Genomic DNA, 16,052 nt, shown 5'->3' with positions numbered 1-16,052 from the left:
AAAATAGTAGAAATAAAAGATGTATAAGAATTCTTGGTTCTCTGGATGTGTGTGTTTGTTGTTCTTTAGTCTGTTTGTCCGGGTGTGGTTGGTCCGGTCTCTCTTCCCTGAAGCGTGTGTTGTCTCTGTTTCTGTTTGAGGCGTCAGCACACACAGTGACTCACTGACAGGATGCTCGCTATTGTGCTTCGCCTGGAGCTGAGAGCACAGTCGGGCCAGCTTCAGCTTCCTCAGGAAGAACAGTCGCTGCTGTGCTTCCTCACCAGCTGTGATATGTTCACTGACCATGTGAGATTGTTGGTAATGTGAACACCCAGATATTTGATGTTCTTCATAGTCTCCACCTCTTCACCATTTATGGGAAGTGAGGATTTTTATCATCACTGGTGATCAGTCCCACTGTAGTGGTGTCATCAGGACCAGGGTTCATGAGTTTTTGGTGCCGGTTCTGACGGGTGATGGTCTGTGAGTAGTGGATAGTCCCAGGGTCCTAAGTTTGTGTCCCAGTTTATGAGTGATCATAGTGATAAAGATGCAGCTGAAATGAACAAAAAGCTCAGCCCCTCAGGTGAATACAGTCAAAGCTCATGACGTGACAGCAGCAAAGACAAATTGGAGCTGTATTTCTGTTAAAACCAATGAAGATATGTTTATGATTTTATGACTTGATTGTTTTGTTTACCATCATTCAACGTTGGTATTTTGTGAATCATGTCAAAATCAGTTCTTGTGCAGGCAGATACAAATTGACAACCAATAAATAATCATGACGACAAGTTGACACAATGATAAATACCTGATAACATATTAGGACATGTCAGTTACAAACGTCATCTCAAAATTCTCTTCTATCACAACGAAATATAGATGTTATCTAATGGTAATGTTTACATTTTAATCTAATTCTTTTTACGATCACAGCACTCCTCCCCCTGTCCTCCTACTCCCTGATTTTTAATTTTCATTTACTTTTTTTTTTTTACCTTTTTTTGTGTCTGACTGAGACATGGCAGCAAAATAAGGATTATGTCCACTTGAATGAAATCTGCCCGCTGGCTGCTCTGTCATTGGAACTCCGTGTCTTTCGGGTGGAGGACTTGCTGGGACAGCCTCACATGCAGACTGATGAACCCAGACTCCTTTTACTCATTTCAGTCACAGATGACTAAGGTCGGTTCTCTGAACACCTTTTACTGTATTTTAATCTATCGACCTCCTCGACCTGCTGGGGTCTTTTTAACTGAATTTAACAACCTTCTGACATCGATCATTAAACTGTAGAAGGTTGTAATATTGGGAGACTTAAACCTTCATATTGCTGCTGAGCTCAGTGTTATCACTGAGTCTTTTAACTTTAAGCAGCAGTTTCTGGCCCCACACATACAAAGGGCCACACACTGATCTTGTTTTCTCCCTGGATTTAAATATACATGATGTATGTGTGGAAGATGTCCATGTGAGTGACCATAGCTGCATATTTTTTAATTTGTCATTTTACGTGGATCCTTCACCTCCTAAACTGATGATTCAAAGGCAGATTATAACCCAGGATGCTGCTAGAAGGTTCTCTGCCATGTTCGACCGTTGCATGGCTCATAATGACGTGGATTCACTAATTTTGTCTTTTAACAATCAATGTAAATCTATTTTAGATACAGCGGCACCTCTGAAACTAAATGTTGTCCATTGTTCAAAGTTCTGTCCCTGGATAAATAAAGATATTCGAAATTTTAGGAGATATTGTCGCAAATTCGAACGTTTATGGAAGGCTTCAAGCTTGAGGTTCACAGGGTACATCTCAAGGAATCAATTTCCTCACTTAACGACATGATAAAAAATGCCAGAAGCGAATATTTTGGCAATCAAAGTGTTGTTTGATACAATTAGGAATGTTGTCTCTCCTGATATTCCTCATGTACCAATCTACACCAAATCTGATTGTAATGAATTTTTAAACTATTTTGTTAATAAAGTCGCTGCCATCACGTCAGATATTTCTCCATCATCCTCTCAGTATCACACCGACACATTGCTTACTTCTGATATCTGCTCCTCTTTTACTCCTGTTACCTTACAAGACATCAGTGGGTTTGTAGCATAAACCTATTCGCTGGAACGTTAAGGACAATTTGCTACACAGTAAGAAGCAAGACACAAGTCACCAAAGTTCTTCATGTTACTCATGCATGAGGGAGACCTGCCTGGAGCCAAGTGTCGTTCCACCACTTGACCTCCGTCAGACTCTCAGCCAGGTTCCCCATAGCACTCCTTTTATTGTGGTTACATGAATATGCATAGGGTCATTAACATATAACATCTTACATAGGTATACATGTGAACAAAGAATACTGTGTGTGTGTGTGTGTGTGTGTGTGTGTGTGTGTGTGTGTGTGTGTGTGTGTGTGTGTGTGTGTGTCAGAGTGTGACCCCATAAACGACTTCCCTCAACCTGCTGGTCTGGAAAATCCAACAGTTCATCTATATGTAAAAAAGCACTTAGACTAAAACTGACATAGCTACGTTAATCCTACCGTAAAACAATAAAACAAGGTACGACCTCTCCCATGCTCCCAGGATGTAGGTGTGCATTCCTGGAATGCTAAAGATCACACCTCCTATCACTACACAATTGATTATACACCTCCAAGCATATATGGTTAAATATTTCCTAATACAATTGACAATAATAAAATCTAAACCCATCACTCTGCTTGGTCATATGAAACTGACTTCAAGCCACCTTCATGTACTTCCTCCATCATTTTTCTTTAGTGTGTTTGACTCTATTGGCCCCTTTATTCTGAAAATAATTAATACTTCTCTTTATACTGGCTCAGTTTCCAGCTATTTTAAACAAGCTATTGTTGACCCAATATAAAAGAAACCAAATTTGAACCCATCTCTTCCAAACCGTTACAGGCCAGTATGGTAAATGGCCTGTATTTGTATAGCGCTTTACTTGGTCCCTATGGACGCCAAAGCACTTTACACTGCATTCAGTCATCCACACATTCACACACTGGTGATGGCAGCTACATTGTAGCCACAGCCACCCTGGGCGCATTGACGGAGGCGAGGCTGCCGGACACTGGCGCCACCGGGCCCTCTGACCACCACCAGATCATCTCTATGCTGATGACACTCAGTTGTACTGTTCTTTCAAAACTTCTGAGTTTTATAAATTGTCGTGTTTAAATAATTGTCAGTCAGAAATCAAACAATGGTTAAATGACAATTTCCTTCAGTTAAATGCAGATAAATAGTGTGTGAATGTGTGGATGACTGGATGTGTAAAGCGCTTTGGGGTCCTTAGGGACTAGTAAAGCACTATATAAATACAGGCCATTTACCATAAAACAGAAACCTTGATTATTGCACCTGATCACATGCTCTCAGAAATTAGGCAGCATATCAGTTTTTTAGACCCTTCATTTCAGTCGAGTCTCAGAAACGTAGGTGTTATATTTGACAGTTCAATGTCTCTGGAGAAACAACTTGTCCGGAGCTGTTTTTATCATCTAAGAAACATTTCTAAACTCAGACTGCTGGTGTCAAAGGCAGAACTTGAGATGATTCATGCTTTTTCATGAAGCTCCCCAGTATATCTCTGACCTGTTGAAACCTCATGCCTCTTCCGAGCACTTAGGTCTTCAGGTCAGAGGTTACTGGTGGTCCCACATACTGGGTTTAAAACATGTGGGGATCGGGCTTTTCAGGCAGCAAGGCTGTGGAACTCCCTGCCGTTGTCTTTACGCTGTCTAAACTCCATGGACTCCTTTAAAAAGCAGCTGAAGACATTTTTATACAAACAAGCTTTTAATTAATTGTTTTTTTCACTGTTTTATATTATTTTATTTATATTCCTGGTTTTATTGTGAAGCACTTTGTGATTTTTATCTGTGAAATGTGCTGTATAAATATATTTTACTTACTTACTTACTTTTTATTTTGTTGTAGTAATGTAAGGTGACCTTGAGGGTCTTTAAATGTGTCTATAAATAAAATGTGTTATAATAATAATAATAATTATTATAATAACAATATTATACACATGCATAAAGACAGTAATGATTTTAGATGGTAGTCTTCTTCTTTAATATTAATTAATCAACACTTCACCGAGTTCTTTTGATTCCTCAGAGGCATCCGATGGAAGACAAAACACTGCTCAGTAGACCATTTCACACTTTATCTTCTTACAAAAGTCTTCTAGAAGGGAGATGCGTCCTGCATGACACGCTGCCGCGAATCTCGAAATGACAGTTTTATTACAGGCTGTCCCCACTCTAGTCTTAACTACAGTATTACACAAGCATTCAGTAGTCACGTTGCATAGCGTACTCATAGGTTATTGTCTATTAGCTGCAACACATCTTTTCTCAGCTCCGGCGAGGCTGCGACCTTGCCTGACTTCCTTCTAGTAAATTTCCACTGACAGATGGTTTCCTGTTATCAACTTCTACAGAGAAGCGTGGGCGAGGGTCTCCTACATTTCTATCACTAAAGGACGCGTAGTAATGCTTTTAATATCAGGGGCCGCGTCCATTCAATACTACACTATATAATTATATGGCGCTTTAATTAATATAAAGCATAGCGTTGAGGCACTTCAAATAATTTCTTAACACTGAATTTGTTTTGACTTTAACAAATATTTCATGGGAAATAAATCAACTAATTATTTGATATTTTCATTATTATTTGTCTGCTCATTAACTCAAACGTGACAGACAGACTGTAAGAAGATGGTTTTGATAAAGATTTCCTTAGAGAGCAGCAGATAGAAGAGGCAGAGATTTGTCTCCAGTTTGCCCAGAATATGTTTTATTATTGAATGTGAACCTAATGTAAGTATTCTCTGTAAACACCACATGGAGACAGACTCACTCTGAGACTCCGTCTGCAGGAGGCTGCTCAGCAGGTCAGACTGTGAAGTCTCCTCCACTAATCACACTTAAATTTAAATAGATCACAACTTCTGTGACAAAATATAAATGAAATAAAACTCACACAAGTTCCATTTTAAAATCGAAACTACCTCGTTCACACTGTTACATCTTTAAGGGGGGAGGGGGACGCAGTAGTCTCCACCTTTTGGGGTGGAACATTTTAAACGCTTTCGCTTTTATTCGGTTGGGCGTTTTGCAGCAAAACAGTTACTCGGCTGACGATGAAATATTTTCAGATCCTGTAATAATCTGCTGCTGAGCTGCTCATTAAACCACACGAAGCTTCGGTGTTGACATTACTGACTGATCAACCAGCAACCACTGATAAATTACTGATCGTCGTTAGGTGAGTCAAATTTATATCGACACACTGATGTCACGGTAATTTGGCTGACGGCGCTGGAAACAGCTTCCTGTTCGTTCAGACACACACCGTCAACTTTAAATAACTCGGATATGTACTTTAACTGTTTGAAGCAGAAATACAGGAAAAAGCCCGAAAACAACGGATTTGTACAGTTTAATGTCAAATTTGATCCTCTGATTGCCAGTTTGTTTTAAAATGAGGCGTCTCCAGTTTCTTTTTGCAACAATAATAAGTGTTTTTTATTTAGGAAGAAAAACGTACATAACAGAAAGTTACATTTACATGGTTTTTGTCTTATTATCAATAAAGGCCCCAAAAGTCTTTGCACGTGGATGCGTTATAGTACATACATTCTTTTACATTTTATTTCAATTAAATATTTATTCATGCAACTCGTTGATGTTTAGGCCAAAATAAAAATGCCAGTAAAAATTCATTTAAATGAATACATTATTTTGAATGTTTGGTCCAAATGTTTAGTTACATTGATTAAGTTAAATTTTATTTTATTTTTCTTTTATAATTGTCTCAAGATGCTTTCTCATACAGAGAAAAATCCCTCAAATCATATGACCCCCTATGAGCAGCACTTTGGCGACAGTGGGAAGGAAAAACTCCCTTTTAACAGGAAGAAACCTCCGGCAGAACCAGGCTCAGGGAGGGGCGGGGCCATCTGCTGTGATTGGTTGGGGTGAGAGAAGGAAGACAGGATAAAGACATGCTGTGGAAGAGAGACAGAGGTTAATAACAGATATGATTCAGTGCAGAGAGGTCTGTGAACACACAGTGAGTGAAGAAGAAACACCCAGTGCATCATGGGAATCCCCGGCAGCCTACGTCTATTGCAGCATAACTAAGGGAGGATCCAGGGTCACCTGGTCCAGCCCTAACTATATGCTTTAAAAAGCGAAAAGGAAAGTTTGAAGCCTGATCTTGAAAGTAGAGATAGTGTCTGTCTCCCGAATCCAAACTGGAAGCTGGTTCCACAGAAGAGGGGCCTGAAAACTGAAGGCTCTGCCTCCCATTCTACTTTTACAGTTTTTTCTGATTGCTTAAGCCCTTTTCTTGCAACTATTGGCTAATTTTGCAAAACTCTTCACACAAATAAGAAAACCTGTCACCCAATCATCAAAACATTGTAGTTCTCTTGCAAAAGCAAACACAGCTAGATTAACTCTCCACACCTTCGTAAAAATGGTGTTTCCATATCAAACAGTGCACACAAGCCATCATCTACTAAGCACACAATGCGCCAACTGCACACTGATGGTATGAATACAAAACACATCTGGCGTTTGCTTTCTCTGTGCACAAGGTAGGCTATGTCAGTTTGAGCTCATACTTCTGTCATAGATCCATAAGCATAGAGGGATCCAAACTTCAAGTACTGGTGTTTATTCAAACACATCAAAACAAACACAAGTGTTTATTTCCAAGTATAGGATTATTTGCAATCGCCATAATGACTATATGGGTTACGTGGTCTGCAGTGAACATGCTTCCTCTGCCCCCTCCTCGTCTTCCTCTTGCTCCTCCTTGTCCAAAAAGGAAAGTTTGAAGCCTAATCTTGAAAGTAGAGATAGTGTCTGTCTCCTGAATCCAAACTGGAAGCTGGTTCCACAGAAGAGGGGCCTGAAAACTGAAGGCTCTGCCTCCCATTCTACTTTTAAATACTCTAGGAACAACAAGTAGGCCTGCAGAGCGAGAGCGAAGTGCTCTAATAGGGTGATATGGTACTACAAGGTCATTAAGATAAGATGGGGCCTGATTATTGATAATGCATTAAAACAATAAGATGGCCAGTGAAAGAACTTACAGCCAGATGCTAAAATTATTATTTACTCATTTAACTTAGTTAAGATGTAAAACAGAGGTAGAAAAAGGTGCATAGCGCCATTGGCTGTACGCTCACAGTTATAACACCTTTATTTTACTTTCTTAACAGGTACTAACTGAGGTACTAATGTGTTGTTGGCCCATGTGCAACTGAAAGTCTCTACACGGTCTGGTTTATCTGTTGGAACATGTCATAAATGTCCCTATTCTCCTAGACTACCTGAGTAATCCTTGACAACGTCCAAATGTTTATTTACTGGCAAACTGTTCCAACTACATTCAGTTTCTATTTCTGGACGTGAGCCAGTCAGACCTGAATTTCTGGAACATGTTCAATCATGTAGGTCTGAATAAAACAGTTCCAAGCACTCTATCTCACTGAGAGGTGAAGGTTATAGTCACACCACAGGTCAAAGGTTAGTGGAGTGGTAACATCTTCAGAAAGGTAACATATTAAGATGTTTCTGGCTGGTATTAAAGATAAATATCACTATCTAATTTCATGCTTTTTTAACCTTTCAGCCACTACTTCTCATTGCCTTAAGTGTGAATCTCTTCTTGCCTTTTGTGCAAACAAATCATGTCTGTTTATTAAGCCTCCATCTTAATGGTTGAAGTGTGGTTTCCTTTAACACAATAACATAACTACCAAGTTTGTCCTAAACCAGGGTTCATCATTAGCTACTGTTGAGCCCCTCTGACATAAACCGAACGTTTACTGAGAAGAATCAGAATCACGATCAGAATATTTAACTAATCCCTAATTATGTAGTTACAGTTGCTCTAAGATAATAAGAACAGTAACAGACTGTCCATCCATCTTCTTCTGCTTATCTGGGGCTGGATCGCAGGGGCAGGAGCCCAAACAGAGAAGCCCAGACCTCCCTCTCCCAAGCTACCTCCTCCAGCTTCTATCTGTGTTAGTCAAAATTATTACAACTTTTTGACTAATGCTGCGAGATCGATCAACTTTAGACCAGACAACAAACAACGGAGGCTCCGGAAAAGTGCAATCAAACGATGAGTTTTATTGTCACAGGAGAACAACCAACCGTCAGCATACGGAATGTGTTGCTCTGACAAGAATACAATGGGTTCTGGTTTTATAGGGTAAAATATCACACCTACGTCAATACAGTTCAAAAATACATGGTGACAGACGGGCAAAAGTTCAACTCGTGCAGACAAGGGTACATCACGTACACTTCTATAAACCGACATATAACTTCTCTTTTCTACATTACTTGCCTTTTAGGGTAATAACTTCAGGTCTTAGCATCTCTGAGAGCTAATAATGGACCCTCGTCATTAATCACTAAGTAGAGTACTCTGCAGCCAGTCTCAAACTGAAGTAGAAGACGCTTAGGCCTTCACTCAGACCTACTACTAGATTAATATGTGTATCGTAAGCATGCATGCAATTAACCTGCTATGTTCTCATCTCCCCTCAGCATGTATCATCTGGACACTCTCACCAGTGAAGCTTAAAACCTTCTAGAATGGAACATCAACTCTTAACCAAGCACATTTATGCATTGTGTATAAAATGAACTCAACCTGTAAAAATAGAAAGGTCAATGTGATGACAGACATATTCAATGCAATATAAACCCTGTAAGAAATATTACTGATAAATGATACTGTGAAACATGTTATTAATACATTCTTCATAAGGCAAATTATATGGTATCAATAAAAGAATCTCTGAATCCCAACACTAACAATTTTCGATCTGCATTTTTAGTAATTTTAATTTTGTAATAATTAAAGATCTGTCACACATGCCTACATAGTTGTCCCTTCACCAATTCTCTATTCAGCACTATGCACTAAAAGCACAATGAGCAGCATGGTCCTTAGAACTGTGAATTATTAATTATAATTATCAGTAAGACACTCATGATAATATTTTTCTCCTATTATTTTCAATTGTCTACTGTACCAGCTGGTTAGTACCTACTTGTATTATGCACTTGTGCCTTATTTTCTCTGATTTTATCTTCTTGCAGTTGTTTGTGTAGTAACTCATATTTCCCACAGTGTGACCTCGGCAACTACAGTAACTGGTGAGTTCAATCAGAATTTATAACTAATGCTAATAAATGACTGCATCTCCCTTTCTGTAGATAAAAGTGTGTGATGTTGTAATATCTCTGTTTTTGTGAAAGAAAATAATCTAAAGCATCATAATAAGCCACTTAATTTATGTTTGAGTCTTTTTATGGGACGAACAGCACAACGTGTTTATTAAGTAACATGATACCTAATAAAATTATTTGTTTCAACAATGTTTTTTAATACAATAATTTAAATACCTTAAGAAATGTGCTTTCTTATGCTTTACTAACATCCCAAAAATTCCAAAAAAATCATTTCAGTCCATTGTCTTGATGCATTCTCTATCATCCAGGAAAGTAAATCTCCAGAAGTTGATTCTGTTCATCTGGACGCAGCGTTTTGTGGGAGAAACGTTTCATCATCATCCAGGTGACGTCTTCAGTCTCAGCTGACTGCGGGTTTCAATCTTATAAACATACATTTACATAATGACTGAAACCAGCCCACTGAAGGAACAATGGGCTGGGAGGTCAGTTCCTTAATCTTAATTATGCAAATTCTCATGACCGTTAATCAACAACCACTGATCAATGACCATGAGTCCCATTCACAGAGAGTTGGGGAATAGCTGCAATCACAGCATTGTAAGATGGTGACAGATGTACCCTCAGGCCCCTCCTCCATTCAGAGATGGTCTTATGGTTATCCCAGCTGGACTTTTGTCAAAGCTGGAAAGGCTCCTAAAGAAAGCTCCAGCCGATCCAGGAGAGAAGGACAACCGCTGCCTAAGTGAAAACCTGTAGTGATCCTGTACGTGTCAGGAGTATCGGAGCAGTTGAGACACATTTTTTCTAAACAGCGGGTCTCTGTGGCTTTTAAACCCCAAAACACGCTGCACCAAAAATTGTTCCACCCCAAGTATCGGGTCCCCCGACACAAACAGAGTAACATAGTGTACGCTGTTAAGTGCAGGAGGATTGGCAGGATTTATACATCGGGGAAACCAAACAACCTCTGGCGGAGAGGGTGTCACAACACAGAAGAGCCACCTCGTCAGGCCAGGACTCTGCAGTCTATCTACACCTACAGGCCAGTGGACACTCCTTCAAGGATGAGGATGTAACATCCTGGACAGGGAGGAACGCTGGTTTGAGGGCGGAGTCAAGGAGGCCATTTACGTGGAAAGGGAAAGACCATCTCTGAATGGGGAGGGGCCTGAGGGTCCATCTGTCACCATCTTACATGCTGTGATTGCAGCCATTCCCCAACTCTCTGTGAATGGGACTCATGGAGATTGAGCAGTGGGCATTGATCAGTGATTGTTGATCAATGGTCATGAGAATTTGCATAATTAAGATTAAGGAACTGACCTCCCAGCCCATTGTTCCTTCAGTGGGCTGGTTTCAGTCATTATGCAAATGTATGTTTATAAGATTGAAACCTGCAGTCAGCTGAGACTGAAGAAGTCACCTGATGATGACGAAACATTTCTCCCACAAAACGCTACGTCCAGATGAACAGAATCAACTTCTGGAGATTTCAGTCCATCCATTGTCTTTTCCCTTCTATCTATCTTTCTTTCTCTTTACATCACAGCGCATCAGCCTCCCCAGACAGGAAGCAGCCTTGAAGTACTGCCAAAAAAGAGTGAGTTACACTGAACTGTGTTAGTGAGAAGTTAAAATATATCTGAATTTAGAACTAAAACCTCTGGATTTAAACCTCACTGAAACAATGGGAATCACTCTTCAGTATGCTGCATGTCTGTGTTTAGCTACCTTTTCTACATCTGTGTTTCCCACAGTGTCTGAGCTGAGGGTTGTTCTGCTGGGGAGCAACTGGACTGAGAAAAGTGAAGTGGGAAATCTGTTACTGGGAAATACTGTGTTCAGCAGTAAAACTAAAGTGTGTGTGAGAATTAGTGGTACACTAGAGGGCAAAAAAATTGCTGTCATCAACACCCCCTACCTGCCTCCTCTCAACACCTCCCACCATGATCTGACAGAGTTTATAAAAGACTGTGCAAAACACTCTTCTCCTGGACCTCATGTGTTCCTGCTGCTTGTACAGCCTGAAAACTTTACAGAAGAACACAAACTGAGACTCTGCAGAGTCCTTCAAGGTTACAGTGATCGATCATTTGATCATTCACTGATACTGATCTCAGCACCCAGAGAGGAGAGCTCAGGTTCTGTGGAAGACTTCATGAAAAGTCCAGAATTAAATGAAATGATCAAAAAATGTAAATGCAGATACTTGAAGAGGATCAACGTTGAACTTCCAGAGCTGTTAACACATTTGGGGGAAATTACAAAGGACAACAATGGAGAGCATGTCAGCTATGAAGCTTTTGAGGACACAGAACAGAATTTATCAGAAGATCAACAACCCCCCCCCAAAAAGGAGACGAAGACTCCTATCACTGACGCTGTTAAAGCTGCAGGTAAGACGAGAAACTTCTTCTGACAAGGATGAAATACACAGAATATACAACATCTATGATTCAATAATCAGCATAACAATTTCTTATTTTCACAGGATTGCCCAATAAATTAAAACTAATCAATCCTCAAGTTTCTGGAAAAACACCTTTGACCAACAGTAAGTAAAATGATGTCAGGGCTCATCCTGTTATCATTCTTTTGTCCTTTTTTGGTCTGAACATCCAACAGTTTTAATTATGCTAGGATAGGCTCCAGTGCCCCTGCGAGGCTGAAAAGGATGAGAAGAAGAAAATGGATGAATAATATATTTTAGTAGGCTTGTGCAGAACTTCGGTGAGCTGAGGTTGTTTAAACTTAACTTAATAATTCTAACTTTGACATTAAACAAACAGTTGTGCAAAAAGCTCAAATGTTTAACACATTCACACACAATGACGAACTGTGTTGGTGTTTGGATTTTAATCTTTAAGTGTGACTCACATCACATCACATTTGACCAAGACAATCGATGAGTAATACTAAAGGTTCTCTGAGCATACAGAGGACTGAAGAGATCTCCTCGTACAAGCCAAGTGTTGTGATTTTAGATTAATTTGTGTTATTGTGTCCTGTCTGTTGTATCACAGTGTCTGTGTTCAGGATTGTGCTGCTGGGCAAAAGTGAAGATAAGAAGACAAAACTTGGTAACTTGATCATTGGGCACCAAGGATTTCACTGCCAAAAACAATCACCCATCAGGCACTGTGTGGCCTCCTGTGGAGAGTGGAGAGGAAAACTACTGACAGTAGTCAAAACTCCAGACTTGTTCAGTCTGTCCGAGGAGGACATGAGAAGAGAAGTGAAGAGGAGTGTGAGTCTCTGTCATCTTGGACCAAACGTTCTGCTGCTGTTGGTGAAACCTTCTGATTTCACTGAGGAGAGCAGAAAAACTCTGAAGTTCATCCTGAGTCTGTTTGGTCACAATGCCTTTAAACACTCGATGGTCGTCATCACACATGAGAATGAAATGAGTTTCTCTGTGAATGAAGTCCTTATAGAATGTGGAGGAAGGCACTACAACATGTCTGAAGATAACTATGGATCGTTAATGGAGAAGATTCAGGAAATGACAAATCAATACAATCACCTGATCAAACCATCTTTAAACCTGGTTCTGTGTGGGAGGAGACGAGCAGAGAAGACTTTAGCAGCCAAGGCCATTTTAGGTCAGACTGAGCTTCATTCAGCCTCCAACTCATCAGAGTGTGTTAAACATCAGGGAGAGGTGTGTGGACGTTGGGTTTCCCTGGTGGAGCTGCCTGCCTTGTATGGAAAACCTCAGGAGGCAGTGATGGAGGAATCACTCAGGTGTATCTCCCTCTGTGATCCTGAGGGTGTCCATGCCTTCATCCTGGTCCTACCTGTGGCTCCCCTCACTGATGAAGACAAGGGAGAGTTAGAGACCATCCAGGACACATTCAGCTCTCGAGTCAATGACTTCACCATGATTCTGTTCACCGTGGACTCAGATCCTATGGCTCCAGCTGTTGGTAACTTTGTAAGCAAAGACCCAAATATCCAGGAGGTCTGTCAACGTTATGGACAAAGGCCTGTTATTGTTAACATCAAGGATAAAGAGCAGATCCACACGTTGTTGGACACTGTGGAGCAGATGAGATGTACAAACAAACCATGCTGCTACACAGCTGTAACATTTGCTCGAGCCCAGATTGATCTGATAACTAAAAATATGGTCACTCGTAAGTAATTGAATGGTTTTTTTTTAAATCATTTATCATGTTCGACATTATATTCTAACATCTACTTTATAAACTGTTCACATTTAAAGAAAATCATGTTTTTACAGGTGAGGAAGAGAAGCAGAACACGGAGCCTCTCAGGATTGTGCTGATAGGAAAGACCGGCAGTGGAAAGAGCTCATCAGGAAACACCATCCTAGGAAAGGAAGTGTTTAAAGAAATGCCAAGTCAAAAATCAGTCACCAAACAGTGTCAGAAAGAACAGAGTGAGGTGGACGGCCGTCCTGTTGTTGTGGTCGACACTCCTGGTCTGTTTGACACAGCTCTGTCACATGAAGAAGTTCATGAGGAGATGGTGAAATGCATCAGTCTTCTGGCTCCGGGACCACATGTCTTCCTGCTGGTGTTAAAAATTGGTCGTCTCACAGATGAGGAGAAGAAGACATTAAAACTCATAAAGGAAGGTTTTGGGCCGAATTCAGAAAAGTTCACCATCATTCTTTTTACTGAAGGAGATAAGCTTAAAAAAATGTCTATTAAAGATTATATTGAAAGCGAATGTGATGATTCCTTTAAGAAGCTGATTGCTGACTGTGGAGGAAGATACCATGTGTTTGAAAACTCTGAGACACAAAACCGCCAACAAGTCAGTGAGCTGATAACAAAGATTGACGCCATGATGAAGGACAATGGAGGAAACTGCTTCACCAATAAGATGCTGGAAGAAGCTGAAGCAGCAATAAAGAAGGAAATGGAGAGAATCCTGAAGGAGAAGGAAGAAGAGATGAAGAGACTGAGAGAGGAGCTAGAAAGAAAACATGAGGAAGAAATGAAAGCAATGACAAAAAGAATGGAAGAAGAGAAGAAAAAACTTCAGCAGGAAAGAGACCAGAAACTCAACGAGATGGAGGAAAATATAAAGAAGGAGCGTGAGGAGAGGAAGAAAGAACAGGAAATGAGAGAAGAAGAGAACAGGAAGTGGAAAAATGAGGAACAAGTATACAGACAGCATTTGAAAACACAACTTGAAATGTTGGACAAACAAATTCAGTCAGAAAAAGAGGAAAAGAAAAGTGTGAACAAAGAGCTGGAAGAGAACAGAGAAGAGATGAAGAGAAAACAAGAAGCCTGGGAGAAAGAACGAAGAGAATGGTGGGAGAAACGAAGACAAGAAGATGAACAGAGACGACAGGAGGAGGAAAGACGACTGAAAGAAGAGAAAGAAAAAATACAACAGGAAATAGAAAAACATGAAAAGAAAAGAAAAGAAGAAGACAAAAAGAGGAGAGAAGAGGAGAAGAAAGAACGAAATCAGCTGGAGGAAAACTATAAAATACGTGTGGGAAAGCTGAAGAAGATGTATGAAGATGAGGCCAGAAAGAAAGCTGAAGAGTTCAATGATTTCAAAGAGAAACACAACAAAGAGTTTGCAGCTCAGAAGGAGGAGCACGAGAAGAAGATTAAAGACAAAGATGAGAAGTATGACCTGTTAAAGGCTCTGGCTGAGCACACTGAAAAACAAAAGAGAGAAAAGCATCAAGCAGAAATCAAAGATGTGATAAAATGTCTTTCCAAGAAGAGAGGGAACGTGAAAAAAATCAAAGAGTTGCTGATAAAACATGAGGATCAAATGAAGATTGCAAAAAACCAGGAGGAAAAGGAAAACCTGCAGAAAATCCATGAAACAGAAATAAGTGAACTAATACAAAAACTTCTGGATGAAGCTGAAACATCTTCCTGCAGCATTTTATGAGGGCATTTTTTTGTGTTTTTGTGACAGAGCTCCATGAATAAAAGATTTTCTGTACATTTAGTTAAATGTTGAGATGAGAATACCAGTGTGTGTGCTGATGCTTATAGATCTGAATGTACTTAATCGAGCGCAACAACATTTTACAGTCACAGACAGAATTCTTAATTGATCTTATAAATTCTTACTTCCAGGATTGCGTTCCATTTTGTTTCTTTTGTGAGTCATTGACATGTGTAGTATGAATTGCTGCCGTGTAACTCTTCAGGTTATAGAAAATTTTGAAGCAGTTTAATTTTTTGGCATATTTTATGTTGATTATTTTCATGCAGTACCATATTAAACAATAGAAGAAGCTTCAGCTGGTTATTAGATTTTTGGACATTTGTTGTAATTTTATAAATATTCAATAGTAAATAAATATGAATATCCTTTATGCTGTTCTTCTTGATGATTAAAAAAACTGTGGAAATTTATTTTTCCATGTGTTCTTGTTGTTCTATCTAGGCAATTGAAAATGATCATCCTTTCTATCCCCTTTCGTTATATAAGAATAAGTATTTGTCAGCCAAGAGAGGACGAGCCTGATGCTGGAGGAATAAAGGCTCAGCAAATAAAATGAGCTTTAAAGGCTGATAAACACTGAGTGTAATGACATAGTTATCTACCAGTTTCAGGTTGTCACAGCAGAGCATTGTCCACTGTTTCAAATATGATTTAATATTTCTTTCAGGTAAACAAACTCAGAGTTGACAAACTCCAAAATTGTCACGGCGGTGGAACGGACTCAGGCGCAGACTGAGGTAGCACAGTTCAACGACACTTTATTAATCACACCGGTGCACTATATACACGTGAAGGGGGGGGGGAAACACCAGGGTCCCGGGGATCAATAGGCTGGGGAGACAC

General features: G+C 39.9%; 1 protein-coding gene across 1 annotated transcript; it reads left to right on the top strand.

The window, feature by feature from the left end:
* The first annotated feature begins 8,785 nt into the window (after positions 1-8,785).
* Positions 8,786-15,833, top strand: LOC146658111 (uncharacterized). Its single transcript, XM_085426517.1, has 6 exons — positions 8,786-9,218; positions 10,807-10,857; positions 11,015-11,653; positions 11,749-11,811; positions 12,281-13,393; positions 13,501-15,833. Coding segments are annotated over exons 2-6 (3,462 nt in total). The 5' UTR covers positions 8,786-9,218; positions 10,807-10,856; the 3' UTR covers positions 15,147-15,833.
* The last annotated feature ends 219 nt before the right edge of the window (positions 15,834-16,052 follow it).

The sequence above is a fragment of the Rhamphochromis longiceps genome, linkage group LG12 (assembly GCF_057381845.1).
Source record: "Rhamphochromis longiceps isolate RC_006_pf linkage group LG12, R_longiceps_female_GT1.1, whole genome shotgun sequence".
NCBI lineage: Eukaryota > Metazoa > Chordata > Actinopteri > Cichliformes > Cichlidae > Rhamphochromis > Rhamphochromis longiceps.
Note: the sequence above shows the minus strand (reverse complement) of the source record. Positions and strands in the feature narration are given on the sequence as shown.